The sequence below is a fragment of the Arachis stenosperma genome, chromosome 9, assembly GCF_014773155.1.
Source record: "Arachis stenosperma cultivar V10309 chromosome 9, arast.V10309.gnm1.PFL2, whole genome shotgun sequence".
NCBI lineage: Eukaryota > Viridiplantae > Streptophyta > Magnoliopsida > Fabales > Fabaceae > Arachis > Arachis stenosperma.
Window position 1 is genome coordinate 30,774,432 of NC_080385.1, and position 14,921 is coordinate 30,789,352.

General features: G+C 31.1%; 1 protein-coding gene across 2 annotated transcripts; it reads left to right on the forward strand.

Moving 5' to 3' along the window:
* Positions 1–8,834: 8,834 nt before the first annotated feature.
* On the forward strand, positions 8,835–13,704 carry LOC130948514 (glycogen synthase kinase-3 homolog MsK-1). Of its 2 annotated transcripts, none has more exons than XM_057877262.1 (13): positions 8,835–9,056; positions 9,703–9,882; positions 9,991–10,083; positions 10,557–10,616; positions 10,724–10,996; positions 11,071–11,145; positions 11,437–11,493; positions 11,590–11,730; positions 11,810–11,860; positions 12,459–12,554; positions 12,673–12,756; positions 12,891–12,993; positions 13,090–13,704. In XM_057877262.1, the coding sequence occupies exons 2-13, from the start codon at positions 9,766–9,768 to the stop codon at positions 13,170–13,172; spliced, it is 1,233 nt and encodes a 410-aa protein (XP_057733245.1). In that variant the 5' UTR covers positions 8,835–9,056; positions 9,703–9,765; the 3' UTR covers positions 13,173–13,704. The 2 variants fall into 2 exon arrangements, with proteins under 2 accessions (XP_057733245.1, XP_057733246.1); XM_057877263.1 differs by lacking the exon at positions 8,835–9,056 and adding an exon at positions 9,124–9,346.
* Positions 13,705–14,921: the final 1,217 nt, after the last annotated feature.

Sequence of the window (14,921 nt, forward strand, 5' to 3'; positions counted from 1 at the left end):
GAGAGTTCAAGTTCCAAAATCCCTCAACATGATGTGACTACACCTTTAAGCCGATCTCAGGCTATTGGTATTCAGTGGATCAGAAACTGTCAAGAGTTTCAAAGGCGTGATCATTTGTATCGATGCAATCCTCAATGGGGACACCGAGTGCCGTTTCGGAATCAGTATGCCGCTTATCGAGGGCGAGCTAGAGGATACCCAAGAGGAAGAGGTGGAAGAAGAAGTTTCAATCAGAATAAAAAACTTCAAATTGATGCAGGAAAAGAAGTCGAGGTTTCTAGGTAAGTGGTCCCATAGTTGGGAAGGTCCTTTTCAAGTGATAGGTACATATTCTGGGAATGCCTATCAGATTAAGGATATCGAGTAAGAAAAAGTGATTAACTCGATCAATGGAAAATACTTAAAACCTTTCTATTGTTGTCAAACTTAAAGTTCAACATATATTAGAGATCAGAAAGGATGGAAATTGCTACAAAATAAAGTTAGAGACGAAAGGAATTCAAGATGCTAATAGTTTTGCTAAATCGGAGCGCAGTTTTGTTCTCTTGTTTTTCAGGAGTGTAAGCACTTCAATCTGCTTGAACTTGTCAGCTTGGATTTTCTCAAGTTATTTTTCATATTCTCCTCGTTAAGTATCGAGTGAAACAAGTTTCTGGATAAAGAGGTGCTGTTCTTGTTGGGCTGCACAAGAGGTTTGACTATAGTGGCTCGATTCTGGTGGATGGTAGCAAGTTATTCTTGAATTCGAGCCAATTCTGCTTCGTGTCTTGCTTCTTCCTGATCATGGAAAGTTTGTACAGAGATAGCATGAGAGATTTTCAGATCAAATTTTTCACGAGAAGCTTGAATGGGTTGAACAGTTGCAAGAACATTGCCTATTTTTTATTTGGCTATGGCTTCTTCATTTTCAGTTTCTTGAAGTTAAAATTGAGAGCAACACTCTCATTGAGAAGTGGTTTGAATTCTTGAATCGAAGCAGAATATGGTGTGTTGGTTGGGAGTTCAAAAGGGAATTTTAAAACATCAGCCAAGATTTGGTTGAGAATTGGGTCATTAACCCAGGTGGTAGAAGGGTGATCCAAGAGTTTGATGAGTGATCGAAGTTGTTCCCGAGTAGTAGAATCTAATTTGATCAAAGGCTTTGATGTAACATGTCTTGAAATTACCGGTACAGGTACTGGTACTTTGTTCTCTTGAATAACTTTATTCAAAACAGAAGTAAAATCCTCCAAAGTAGTATTGGCTGGAGTAGTAGAAACATTTGATGTCCCTGGTCTTGGTCTTAGAGGAGTCTGGAAATTAGCCTGGGAGGAAAGATTAGGTTGTAATTTTGGAGGGGTTTCGAAAACTTTGGATCGAGAAGAATCAGAGTTGGTAGTGTCAGCGGCCTTAGAAGCAGAATCAGAATCTGGGACAGCTTGATTTTCTTCAGTGAAGGAAGCTTGATGATTTGGTGAGGATGACTCAAGTCTATGAGTTTCTTCTGGAGAATGCTGCAGGGGATTTGCCGTGGAATCAATCACTTGCGTTGATTGGAAAGCAGGTGAAAAAGCAGCTGGAATTGCTTGAGTAGGTCCTGTGAATTGAATGGAGTCATGTGATGTGGATTGTTCTTGACCATGTTGTTGTTGCAAAATTGGTTGGCCAAGTGCTTCAGTAGTTGGAGTCGGATGACTAATATGGACAAACTAGTATAAAAGGTACACATCAGTTTTCGAGTTTAAATTTTATTTTGAACTACATAAAATGTGTAGTAATGATTGTGTTACCTGGGAGATTTTGGATATGTGTCGTAATTGAGAACCGGAATCATAATCGGCTACATCTTCTAATTGAGAGGAGACAGTAGGTGTGTCCTTGTTGACCTGTTTGCTCTCTTCAGAACTCTCAGTTGATGACTGTAGTATCAACTGATAAGAAATTCAGAGTTGAAAATAGTTAAGGAAATATGAATTAAGATACATCTTAAGTTAGAAAAGGAAGTTGTGAAATTGTTACCTTTCGAGAAGTTCTGGTAGGAGTCTTCTACTTTTAGATGGTGGTGGTCGAGCAGTTTCAGCTTTCTTTTTTTGAGTTCTTTTTGGGGAACTCTCAGAAATAGGAGTGGTCCGAATCACAGCTTGTTGAATTTCTTCTAAGGTACGGGTGTACCTAGAGTAATAAGCAGCCCACCATTTGAAACAAGATTTGGTGATATAGAAACTACGTTCGTATACCACGAAATTGAAGCGGTCCCTATGCTGCTGATTCTTTAAGAGGCAAGAATCGAAGTCTTCTTGAGTGGTTAAAGTGAAGTGGCAGAAAGGCTCATCATTTTGGGGTTGTGGTGTTGGGATGGCTTGAGATAATCCAAACTGTCTGGCTGTCATGTTTGGAGCATACAGAATGATTTTGAATTTTCTTTTTTGTGCAAAGATAACCCTGTTGGTATTACTTGTAGAGCCAGTATGTTTGCCCAAATTCGATTTGCGAGTTCATTTGCTTCATTGGTGTCAGGAAAGAGTAAATGGTCCAACCAAGCAGGACCGCGATTGCGACGCAAGAAGGGAGTAAAATTGAGTTGGCTATTGTCAAAGTCTTTGCAAGAATGAAAAATGGAGAAAACAACCCAAAATTTATCTTCATCTAATTCAGTATCTGGAAAACTTGGTTTGTATTCAGACAATCGAAAACCATCAATATACTGTTTGTCAGTATTGCCTCCTTCAGGTTTTGTCATGAAGTTTTCAAAAATGGCATTAAGCCATAATTGGAGGAGCCATAGAGGGCCTCTTGCACTGATGAGTTTGTTGTCTCGGAGGTCACAAACAAATTGACCGAGTTCTTCAAAAATATGTCCTAGAAGAAGTTTGGCCAGATTGAGGGATTTCCTTTTGTGAAAAAGAGTGGCTAAATGAAGATAAATTTTTAACATTTCGACGCTTCGTGAGCAGAATAAGATAGCATTCAACCAGTAAAACAAAAAGGCAACATGTTCATTATCAGTAATTTTTGTACCTTCAGCACCCATATTGTGGGCAATGAAATCACTGTAAGAGGTGGTCAGAACTACATTGTACTGACGTTTTGGCTGCATGTCAGGAGTATAGTCTGGAGAATTGATTGGAAGCTCTGTAATGGCAGCCACATCCAGAAGAAACATTCCAATCATTCCACTAGGGAGGTAGAAATTGTTAGTCGTCCTGTTCCAGAAATAGGTTGTAGCCCCCATCATCCAATGGTGTGTGGTAAGGGCGAAGTGGGAGAGTCTCAGTAATTCATGAATTCCTGAAGATCTCCAATCAGCACTTTTAGTGGGTTCAAGATGTCGATACCAAGCTGTGAAATCATAGCCCCTGGGACTAATCTTCGGATTATTTCGAAAAGTTTTCTGGTTGATAAAATGAGAAATGTTGAAGGAATGATTTATAAACAAATCTTTTCCTTTGGCGCTGGGAAAGAAAGAGAGCTTTTTGTTCGCCTTTTTCTGAGATTCAATGGGTCCGAGGAAACAGTGTGTCTCGGCTCTAATGGTAAAAGGAATCAACATTCTAGTGTCCTTAGATGACAGTTGGGGATCGTCGATGACCTCGTCATTGACTTGGTTGAGAATGTGAAGAGCTGGTGGAGATGGCGGTGTTATTTCGTGACCTTTTCCCTTATCTTGGGTGGTGGTTTGGGAAGAAGAACCAGCCATTTTTAGCGAAGAGTAAAGACTGAAGATTTTGAGAAGAAATTTTAAGGTGCAGAGAGAATTCAGAAAATGATAGGGTTCAGGAAGTTTGAACAAAGGCAAGAATGATGAATTTAAACCCACCGTAGTCGTTATTGTAGATGGAATATGAATAGAAATAACTTCGTGGGGAAGGTGAAGTGGTGAGAGAGAGAAAGCGCAAGTCTTGGGAGACGTGTCGAGTGAAACAGTAGTAATAAGATTTTAATGATAATTATTGCTGATTTGAAAAGCTGATGTCTTTTAAATTAAGTGCTCTAATTTTCAATAATTTTATCGAAAACAACCACAATAATCTAGTTTCGAAAATGTTTAAAGAAAAAATATCTAATGTTTTAGATTAGGTTGCGGTCTATTTTGAGTCTTGTCTCAAAAGATAAGCAAATACCTAAAATTTTAATATTTGTGTGATATGCAATATGAGTTACTTTACAAACTTAACTAAAAAGATATTGAAAAAATAATATGTAAAACCTAGAGATTATGGGATATCCAATATAAATCTTGCTTAAAAAGATCAATAAAATATTTAAAGTTCTTAATCATATTGTTAATCTAACATAGATAATGCGTAACGTCTATTTTTTAAGAATTTAGATTTTTAAAAATTAATTAAAATACATAATTTTTAATACAGTTAAAAAATTTTAAGTTTGAAAAGATATTTTAGTCTTTTTAAATTTTTTTTTGGTGACTAGTCTTTTTAAAAATAATCTTAAACAAATATTTTAGTCTTTTTAAATTAATTAAAATAGTATTTTAGCCTTCTAAAAATTAAATTTAAATTTATAATATTAATATTAATATTAATATTATCAAACAATATTAATTAATCTTGTAAGGGTGCTTTAGTCTTTCTAAAACTAATCCTAAAATATTACTTTGGTGTTTCTAAAATTAACAATAGGGGTATTACATATAGTCTTTTTAAAATCATTTAGGGTATTTTACTCTTTTTAAAATTAATGCTAATTGGTATTTTAGTCTTTTGAAATAAACTAAATGACTATTTTAGCTTTTCTAAAAAAAATAAATTTCAAATTTTTAATACAATTAAATAACTTAAATCCTAAGTCGGTATTTTACTCTTTTAGAACTAATTTTAAAAGATTATTTTAATCTTTTAAAAATTAAGCAATATGGTCATTTAAACTTTTAAAATCAAATTTAAATATCTAATTTTTAATACGATCAAATAATTTTAATTAATCCTATGAGAATATTTTAGTCTTTTTACAATTAATGCTAAAAGATATTTTTTTTTAAAAAAAAAATTCGAACAACTTTAATTCTAAAGGGATATTTTATGTTTTAAATATTAATCCTAAAAGATTATTTTAAACTTTCTAATATTTAATTCAAATTTTTTGTTTCAAATTTCTCCTAAATTCAAACAATTTTAATTAATATTATAAGGGGTTTTTTGTTTTCTAAAAGTAATGCTAAAAATAATGTAGTATTAGTATTTTATAATTTAACTATAGGGTTTTTTTAATAAATAATTTAATTATTTTAGCTACAAAAATATGTAATTTGTAGCATATTTATTAATTTAAATCACATTTATTTATCTCGTTTACTGGATAAACGAGATACATTTATAATTATCTCGTTTAAACTGTAAACGAGATATATATATATATATATATATATATATATATATATTATTAAAAAATTACAATTAAAATAATATCAATAATAAAATTGATATTTAATCGTAATTTTTTTATAATAATACATATATCTCATTTATAGTAAAAACGAGATAATTATAAATATATCTCGTTTATATTGTAAATGAAATAGTGTATTTTTCAAATTATATATATATATATATATATATATATATATATATAGTAATTGGTAAATAAAATAAATCAATATGATGTAAATTGATAAATATACTACAAATTATATATTTTAGTAAATAAAATAATTAAATTATCATTTTAAAAAATTCCTTTAATTATAAGACTATTTTTAAATTTTATTTTATTTTAATTTTATTTTAAATATTTTTAATTAATTAATTGACTTATTTATTTAAACGGTAAAAAGATACCATAGCATATTTTTTATTGTCTGCGACTAGGGGTGCAAACGAGGTTAAACCCGCCAAACCAGCCCATATAACCCACAAGAAAAGGCGGGTTAGGCTGGAAAATTGGGACTGCCAAATAGCAAATGTCCACTTAACTCGCACCTCTTAAACCACGGGTTTTGGTGGGTTTTGGCGAGGCAGGGCGGGGCGGGACGGGCTTTTCTGCCGAGTTTAGTATTTTTTGGCAAGGGGGTATTTTTGTAAATTTTTTGTCAAACCCAATTTTCTCCAACCAAATTTACAAGAGAATGAAGATGAAAATTGAGTGTTTTGGATTATGTTTATTATGTTTTGAAGATAATATTTGTAATTATGTTTTGGATTATGTTTATTTTACTTTGGAGACAATATTTATAATTATATTTTGGATAAAAACTTAGTTAATAATTATGTTTATTAGATATTTATAATTATAAATATTTTAATATTTATAAATATAAAAATTATATTTTTTATATTTTTAGAAATTATAAATTTATTAAAATTATTATGAAATTATATATATTATTTAATAGTTAATAATAAAAAAAGAAAAGATTTGACGGACTACCACCGTTAAACAAGACGAAGTGAAATTTTAAGATCACTCACTAAGCAAAATAGGCTAACCCACTAAAAAACAGACTTTCAATAAGACAGAATGGGACGGAACCAACTTCCTCACTTGCCACCCGTTACCTGCGACTATAATGAGTGTCAAATGGCAATGCCTCGTCGCTTTTACTTAACAAATTAACATCATATAGTTCATAGGCACCAGTTGTAGGATACGACTTCCATTAAATGTCTCTTTCGAATTTCATAATTTTCATTCTTCAATCAACATTTTCTTTAAAATTTTAAAATTAAATAGTGTCTCTCAATCTCTCCATTTATTTATATTCTTTTTCTTTGAGTTATGCACGTCACAGTCATACTTGGTCAAATTCGTGATAAGTTTTTCAAGAATGAGAAGTTAAATACTCATTTATATAGCTAACCCGGCCCATGAAATTTTTAAACTAACTCGATAATGTTAGATAGTTAAAATAATGTAAATTAGTGTTGACCCTTATTTATTTAGGTCCCCATTGAGAAGATCTACGAGTAATGTTTTTTTAATTTTTAACATAAAAATTTATGGTCTTAATATTTGACATAATTTTTAAAATTAATTTATAACCTTTTAGAGTTACACACAAAATTCTAGGATAAGATTTGAATTTTTCTAATCCCTAGCCTAGATCCCCATAAAAAGTTTTGCAAAGAATAATTGTTTTTGCGCTTGAAAGAAGAAAATGACGTTTAAATTTTTTGAAAATTCCAATTTTTAATTTGGCTATTTTTTTACTTATAAATACAGAAGTAATTTTATATTTAAAATAATGTTCATAAAAAATAATAATTTTTAATTTTTCTTTTTCATTAACCGGTAAGTGGTAATGAAGTGGATATGAACAAATTTTTGTCCTATCTCACTCTATCTCATCTTCATTTAATTTCATTCTAGTATTCTACTATTATCTGTTTTATAGTAGATTGCTTTATTCTAATTCGATTCGTTGCTATCTATTCTTATAAAAATTAAATAATATTTTAATTTTTACATATTTATATATAAATTAAAATAAAAATTTAAAATTTATATCTAAATTAAAATACAAACATAAAATTTATACAATATTAAATAACTTAAAATTTTAAAAAGTTAAATTGATTACTATAAATTTGGCATTATAATAAAAAATTATATCATTAAATATAAAAAAATTTTCAATTCTTATTTTTTTATCACTTTTTACATTTTCATCATCATAAAAAATTTAAAAGTCAAGATTCAAACTTAAAAATAAAAAAATAACAATTACTAAATTAATTAGTATTAAATACAAAGTTAACATAAATGAATATTAAGTAATATATCATCTTTATTCCTTAAGGCTGTGAAACTTTGACCATAAATCAAAGTTGTAGTTATGTTTTCTTTGAACTATTTGCAATGAGAAGAAATTATACAATCACTTTTACTAAAAATAGATTCAGAAGCAACAGTGAACACTGAAATAGCATATATATTCTTGGCTATTTTTGCAAAAACTTTAAATTTCATCTGATTGTTCTTCTACAATTTCAAAATATTAAAGTTAAGATCATTTGGAGGATGAATTTCTTCTTCAAGATAATGATCAAACTCAACATTCACACATGAATTCCTTGTCTTTTTTTTTCTTTAAGATACATCATATAATCATCACTTTTAAATAGGCTTACATTTTCACTTTCATCAACTTCTTTTGTACCAATATGTGATACATCCGAACTCATTTTTTGATTGTATTCATTACCAACTCATTACACAACTGATGAATTCTATCAACTTGCTTAGAACATTCTATTAGATCTGGATACATTTTTTTAAATTGAAACTCAACTCCAACCATCTTTGTCGTAACCTATCTCATTTATACGGTAAACATCATAACTCTTTACTATTTCGTTTACAGTGTAAATAAAATAAAAATATACGTATCTCGTTTACACTGTAAACAAAATATACATGTCATTCTTTTTGTGTCTTATCTTGTTTACAATATAAACATTATAAACGAGATATATGATTTTTATTTTGTTTATACTTGTAAATGTGATAAAAGATATTATTGATTTTCGTAAAAATACTAAAAATTATATATTTTAATGAATAAAATATTATTTTATTTATTTAAAAAAAATCCCCGATAAAATACTCAAATTAATTCGAATTTAATCAAACTCGGTTAATCCCAGCCTCATGTGGACCCTTTCTTGTAATATCCATTTTGGATTGTTATTACCTATTCTTTTTCCCCTACCAATTTAGTTACATATATAGAAGTGACTTTGAAGTTTGAACTTTGGAACTTTGAACGGTCAAAAGAGTAAGAAAGAGAAAGACCAAACCAGGCCTGATACAGTACACACATACACACAGATTTTTCCTTTTTTAAATTTCCACCACCCTCCCCAAAAATTAATACTACTAAAAAATAAATAAAAATATAATAAATAAAATAAATATGACTGGTTTTGTTCTTTGACTGTCACCAGCGCATTCTAGCACACCACACAAAAAGGCAGAAACTGTTTCCTCACACAAAATACGAAAAAAAAAAAAGAAAAAGAAAAGGGAAGCCAATCCCCAAATCACCACCACCTTATGGATTTCTTTTGATCCTTTCCAAGCTTCGTTTTCCTCTTCCTCCATTTTTTTCCATTCCGAAGAGTGTATATCTTCTATCTCTCTTTTTCTCTCTCCCCATGTTTTTGTGTATATATTTATGCCGTAGCTTTTTTATTTTAAATTTTTTTTACACCACCAAAATTTCCGTGGTTCGCTTTCTCATCGATGTAACCACGTATGCTGGAGTTTCCACGTATGCTGGGGTTTTACTATGTTTGTTTTGCACATTAATTTTGTTCTATGTGTTCGGATCGGGCTGTTTCGCTTTCTGTTACGGGGATCTTCAGTTAGGGATTTGATTTTCTTTTATTTTTTATTTTTTTTTTCTGGCGAGGTATGTGATCTCAACGGTGAACTTTCCGTTTGTATTGTGTGGAGTTCTGCGTGATTGATGGCTCATCAAATTTTTGTTTTTTATTGTTCATTTTTTACCCAAAACGAGCTTTTAGGTTTTGTATTTATTTATTGTTGTTATTATTAAATATGCTCTTTTTAATTTTCTAATTTTAATTTTCCTGCTTGTTTGACTCTGTAAAAGATGTAACCTTTAAATTTGAGATTCCGTTTCCACGTCTATCCATCAACTGCAGAATTGCTTTCCATTATTGTTTATTTTTTTTTTGTTTATATATACACGAAAAAGAATCTTTTTTCTGGTATGATGCTAATGTAATTGATTTCTTGGGGCAGGTAAAATATTATTATGCGAGTAGTTTTGTGAGCTGCTAAAAAGAGAAACGGATTTCAGTGAAGATGGCATCTGTTGGTGTTGCACCAACTTCTGGTTTGAGAGAACCCAGTGGTCATGCCGCAGCTGGTGTTGATAGATTACCAGAGGAAATGAATGATATGAAGATTAGGGATGATAGAGTATGTCACCTTTTTCTTTTATTATACAATAGCTGTATATTTTTTAGTGCAGGTTTGATTGTAATGTTTAAGTTAGGTAACCTTGTTAAAACTTGCTTAATCCTGTAGGAAATGGAAGCCACAGTTGTCAATGGGAATGGAACAGAGACGGGGCATATCATTGTGACTACCATTGGTGGTAGAAATGGTCAGCCAAAGCAGGTATATATACCTTCTTCACTTTGATTCCCTGACTGTCAAATGTGGTTTGAAATGATTTTAACATGCTGTGCTTATATTGTGGTGCGCGATGACGGTGGATTATCAATTCTTCATGATGATATGGTTGTCTGTAATTGTCTTTTTTCTCCCCAAATTCCACTCCTACATCTGTTTTGACTTGTGATTTTGAATGCTGAATTTTGAGATTTGAAGTGAGATTAAATTGCATTTATCCTTAAACAAGTTCTTTTCGGTCTGAAGATTTTGGTAGTGTACAATGAGCAACATTTTGCTTGGTGTGTTCAACATGTCTGTGTTCTGTCTTGTGATTGGGAAGTATCTTCACCAGTTGGCTACTTGTGGATGAAGCCTTATGAGATGTTTATATCGGGTGATGCCATATGTGTGGTTTACCCTGTATTTTCTGATTTTTAATAGTGTACAATAATCTTATACATTTCTTTATATTTCAGACTATAAGCTATATGGCAGAGCGTGTTGTAGGGCATGGATCGTTCGGAGTTGTCTTCCAGGTAAGAATTCTCGTTTGGTGGATGATATGTCTTGTTTTATCATTTTTCAACATTGTGATATGTGTTGCCTTTTAGTACTGATATTGAGTATCATACTATGAATGTAGGCTAAATGCTTGGAGACAGGTGAAACTGTGGCTATCAAAAAGGTTCTTCAAGACAAGAGGTACAAGAATCGGGAACTGCAAACAATGCGCCTTCTTGACCATCCAAATGTTGTCTCTTTGAAGCATTGTTTCTTTTCAACCACTGAAAAAGATGAACTATACCTTAATTTGGTTCTTGAGTATGTTCCTGAAACAGTTAATCGTGTTATCAAACATTACAACAAGTTGAACCAAAGGATGCCACTTATATATGTGAAGCTATACACGTACCAGGTATGTTTTGTTGCCCTTAATATGTTCAGCCATTGCCTTGTTGGTGTTGTGACAATTTGTGTGATATGCTGCAGATCTTTAGGGCATTGTCTTATATTCATCGTTGTATTGGAGTTTGCCATCGTGATATCAAGCCTCAAAATCTATTGGTATGCCTTTTATATATGTGTGAATACATCCGCTATCTTTTTTTTTTTTCAATTTTTAAATCATATTCATCTCATGTTTCAATATTAATGGTCTAAACATCAAAAGTGAATATGATTTATAATAGAGCAATATGACTTGGACACATGAACTGTCACAAGGCTTAGTTGTTCTCATATTTCATATCTAAGATTGTGTTTTAGTGGCTTAAAGATAGGAAACTATCAATTCAAACCCAACTCTGGTGTCAGGATGGTTTGGTAGAGATACTAATTCAGCATTCATCTTTGCAGGTCAACCCTCACACCCATCAAGTTAAACTCTGTGACTTTGGAAGTGCGAAAGTATTGGTATGTTATATACGTCTGTGCTTTAATTCTTTCCTCTTTGACCATTCTCTTTTACTTTTTATTATCCCTATCTTACTGTAATCTGACCTTTGACAGGTAAAAGGCGAACCAAATATATCTTATATATGCTCCAGATATTATAGAGCACCTGAGCTCATCTTTGGAGCTACTGAATATACTACAGCTATTGATGTTTGGTCTGTTGGTTGTGTTTTAGCTGAGTTATTGCTTGGACAGGTTGGTGACTGCTGATATGAGCTCTTTTATTTTTTTTTTTGTTTGGTTATTTAATTGATTTTCTTTTTGCTTTTCCCAGCCTTTATTCCCTGGTGAGAGTGGTGTTGATCAGCTTGTTGAGATAATCAAGGTAATCTTTTTGTGATAAGTAAACTTTTTTCATCGTTGCTCTACTTAGGCTTGGTTTGGTAAAAGTTTTTGAAAAGGTGCACCAGTACCTCCTCGTGTTTGGTAAATAAGAAAAGACCATGTATTTGTGCTAGCAACTTTAAAAATTAGGGGTGCCTTTGGAAGCACCTAAGGAAGAGTTTCTCAGAGTTGATTTGTATTTATTAAAATTAAAAAGTCTAATATAACATCGTATATTAATAAATATCCAAATTTATTCTTATATTTATATCTATTATGGTGTTTTAAATTTTAAAAACTATTTTATCAAACACAATTGTTATTGGTTGTGCTTATTATTGAAAACCATTTTTAATTTACCAAATATAGATGCTATACCTTTTAAAAAGCCATCTTTCAAAAGCTAGTTTTGATAAGCTACTTTCAAAAAGTAAAAGCTTTACCAAACCAAGCCTTATTTGCATTGTCTTTTGCTTTAGCATTTTAAGACCGAATTGGCATATTTGATGATTTGAAAACCTGGATAAGTGCCCTTGCTAATTTATGCAGTGCTGGTATTGTTAACATATGAATGATCCATCTGTGGTTGGTTTTGATAGGTTCTCGGCACTCCAACAAGGGAGGAAATTAAATGCATGAACCCTAACTATACAGAATTTAAATTCCCGCAGATTAAAGCACATCCATGGCACAAGGTATCAAACAATTATTGATCTTAAATCTTCTTTTGTGTTTCATTCATAAGGTCACAAGACATTTAAGCCTCATTGAGCGTACTTTACTAAGATATATTTGTTAATTTTCTTTTACTAGATCTTCCATAAGCGCATGCCACCGGAAGCTGTTGATTTGGTGTCAAGACTACTTCAATACTCCCCTAACCTACGGTGCAAAGCAGTAAGTATATGATTCTGCAAGTTTGTTGGGCATATTTATGGTTTCTAGCCACTAATGATACAGCAGCTTTTTTCATCTTCCAAGTTTTTATATAATTTGTGTGCTTTTTCTTTTTCCTCTTCAATCTGGTGCAGTTAGATGCCTTGACTCATCCTTTCTTTGATGAGCTTCGTGACCCAAACACTCGCTTGCCAAATGGCCGCTTCCTTCCACCACTATTTAATTTCAAATCTCATGGTATGGCTATTTTGTTTGTGTATATGTGACAGCCTTTTCATTGTCATTAATATATCTTCTGTCTGACATTTTCTGATGTTACTATCACATTACCAGAACTGAAGGGAGTTCCCGTTGAAACCTTGGTGAAATTAGTACCCGAGCACGCAAGGAAGCAGTGCCCGTTTCTTGGCTTGTGATATGATGTCATGAAAATGTAACAAAACTCTAAGTGTTGTTTCAATATGAATACCTCGCCTTTCCTCTATTTATAATGTGATATTTGTTGCTACCTGTGTTGTTGGTTGCCATGTAAAAGTAGAGATATATGTCTAGTACTTATATATGTTACCCAACCCTCAACGGGGGTATTCACAATGCCCTGTTTCGTGTATCAAAAGCTGATTGCAACATGCAATAGAAGACAAAAAATGTCTGCAATTATCTTAATGATGTATTTGTTGAGACAGCGATGGGTTGTTGGCTAGTTTAGTTATGGTTGTAGCGTGGTAGTTGGGAAGTTTTGATGGCCTTATTATATCTCTGCATCTGTTTATTTTTCCACCTCCTTTTCCTTTGTGTTGGTAATCCGTGGTGGAACGACATTGGACTTGGTCACCATGGTTGTCTATCATTGCTGTATTGGGTGTATTCAAATTCATAAATGTAATTGCATTGTTCCTTCGTTAATCTAGCAGACAAATAGTGACGCGCTATCTGGTGGTTTCTACTTATCTCTGTTTTCTCTTTTTGTTTTATACTCGTTAAATAATAGTTATCATACCAACCTGCACAATTGCTTCACAATGGCCATTTGTCTTTGATATATATGAAAAATAATCATTTGTACTTCTAAAAGTTGTAAACGGTTGATAAAACTACTCATGAAAAAAAAAATGAAATTATGTATTTATGTATTTATGGAACAGTTCTGTTTTGCACAAAAATAATCAAACGATAAATTTTGGTGGACTTTGTTGAAAAATTATTGAATTTCATAATATGTATTCCAAATTTAATGTTTGGTTATTTTTTTCAAAACAAAATTCATCTTCCTAATATTTAAAGGAGTAAAAATTCAAATATATATTGTCTTTTTAAAATATCAGAAATTTAAAAAAATTCAAAACTTTTTTTTATGTAGAAGTTAGGAAGGTGATGTATATATATTATACAAAAAGAACGATTCTTTCTCTATATTAACTTATCACTATAAAATACTAAAAATAGTTTAAAAAAGAAATATAATAAAAATAAATAAATAATTGTCATTGTGAAGTAAGAATGTTGTAATTCATGAATATGAATATAATAAAGTCTCTTCTTATAATAACATGGATGTACACATTAACACTTTGTTTGGATGCAAGATAAAAAATGAGAGAAAAGAAAATGGGAGGAAAGAAAATGAGAAGAAAGAAAATAGAAAGAAAAGTTAATTTTTTTTTATATTGTTTGGATGAAGAGAAAATAGATGGAAAGAAAGTAAAAAAAATCTTTTGTTTGGATAAAAAGAAAAATAAGGAGAGAAAATCATAATTAAGTGAAATTACATTAATACCCTTATCTATATTATATATAACTTATAAGGTGAAAACTCAGATGCAATCGACTTCATATGAAGTTGATAGCTGAGAGTCGTTAGATGAAAATTTAGTCAAATCAGTCAAATCATCTAACGGCTTTTAGTTATCAACTTCACGTAAACTCGACTGCACCTGAGTTTCCACCAAATTATAATATACTAATGTATTTAAATTATTTTTCTAATAAAAAAGTAATCCCAATTGTATTTTAGAATTTTAACGTATTATTTTTGTTAATAATAATATTTTTTTGAATTTATCTTTTTTTATTATCTTTTAAATGTCATAAATAAAAGATATATCATTGTTTTTTAAATATATACAAATAAATAATTTCCTAAAAGAATAATAAAAATTACTCAT

What these genes read in the sequence shown, in the direction of transcription:
- LOC130948514 (XM_057877262.1), top strand. Translation starts at nt 9,766, where the DNA reads ATGGCATCTGTTGGTGTTGCACCAACTTCTGGTTTGAGAGAACCCAGT. An exon ending in TGAAGCTATACACGTACCAG is followed by an intron (nt 10,997 to 11,070) that starts GTATGTTTTGTT and finishes GATATGCTGCAG; the next exon opens with ATCTTTAGGGCATTGTCTTA. An exon ending in TCAAGCCTCAAAATCTATTG is followed by an intron (nt 11,146 to 11,436) that starts GTATGCCTTTTA and finishes TCATCTTTGCAG; the next exon opens with GTCAACCCTCACACCCATCA.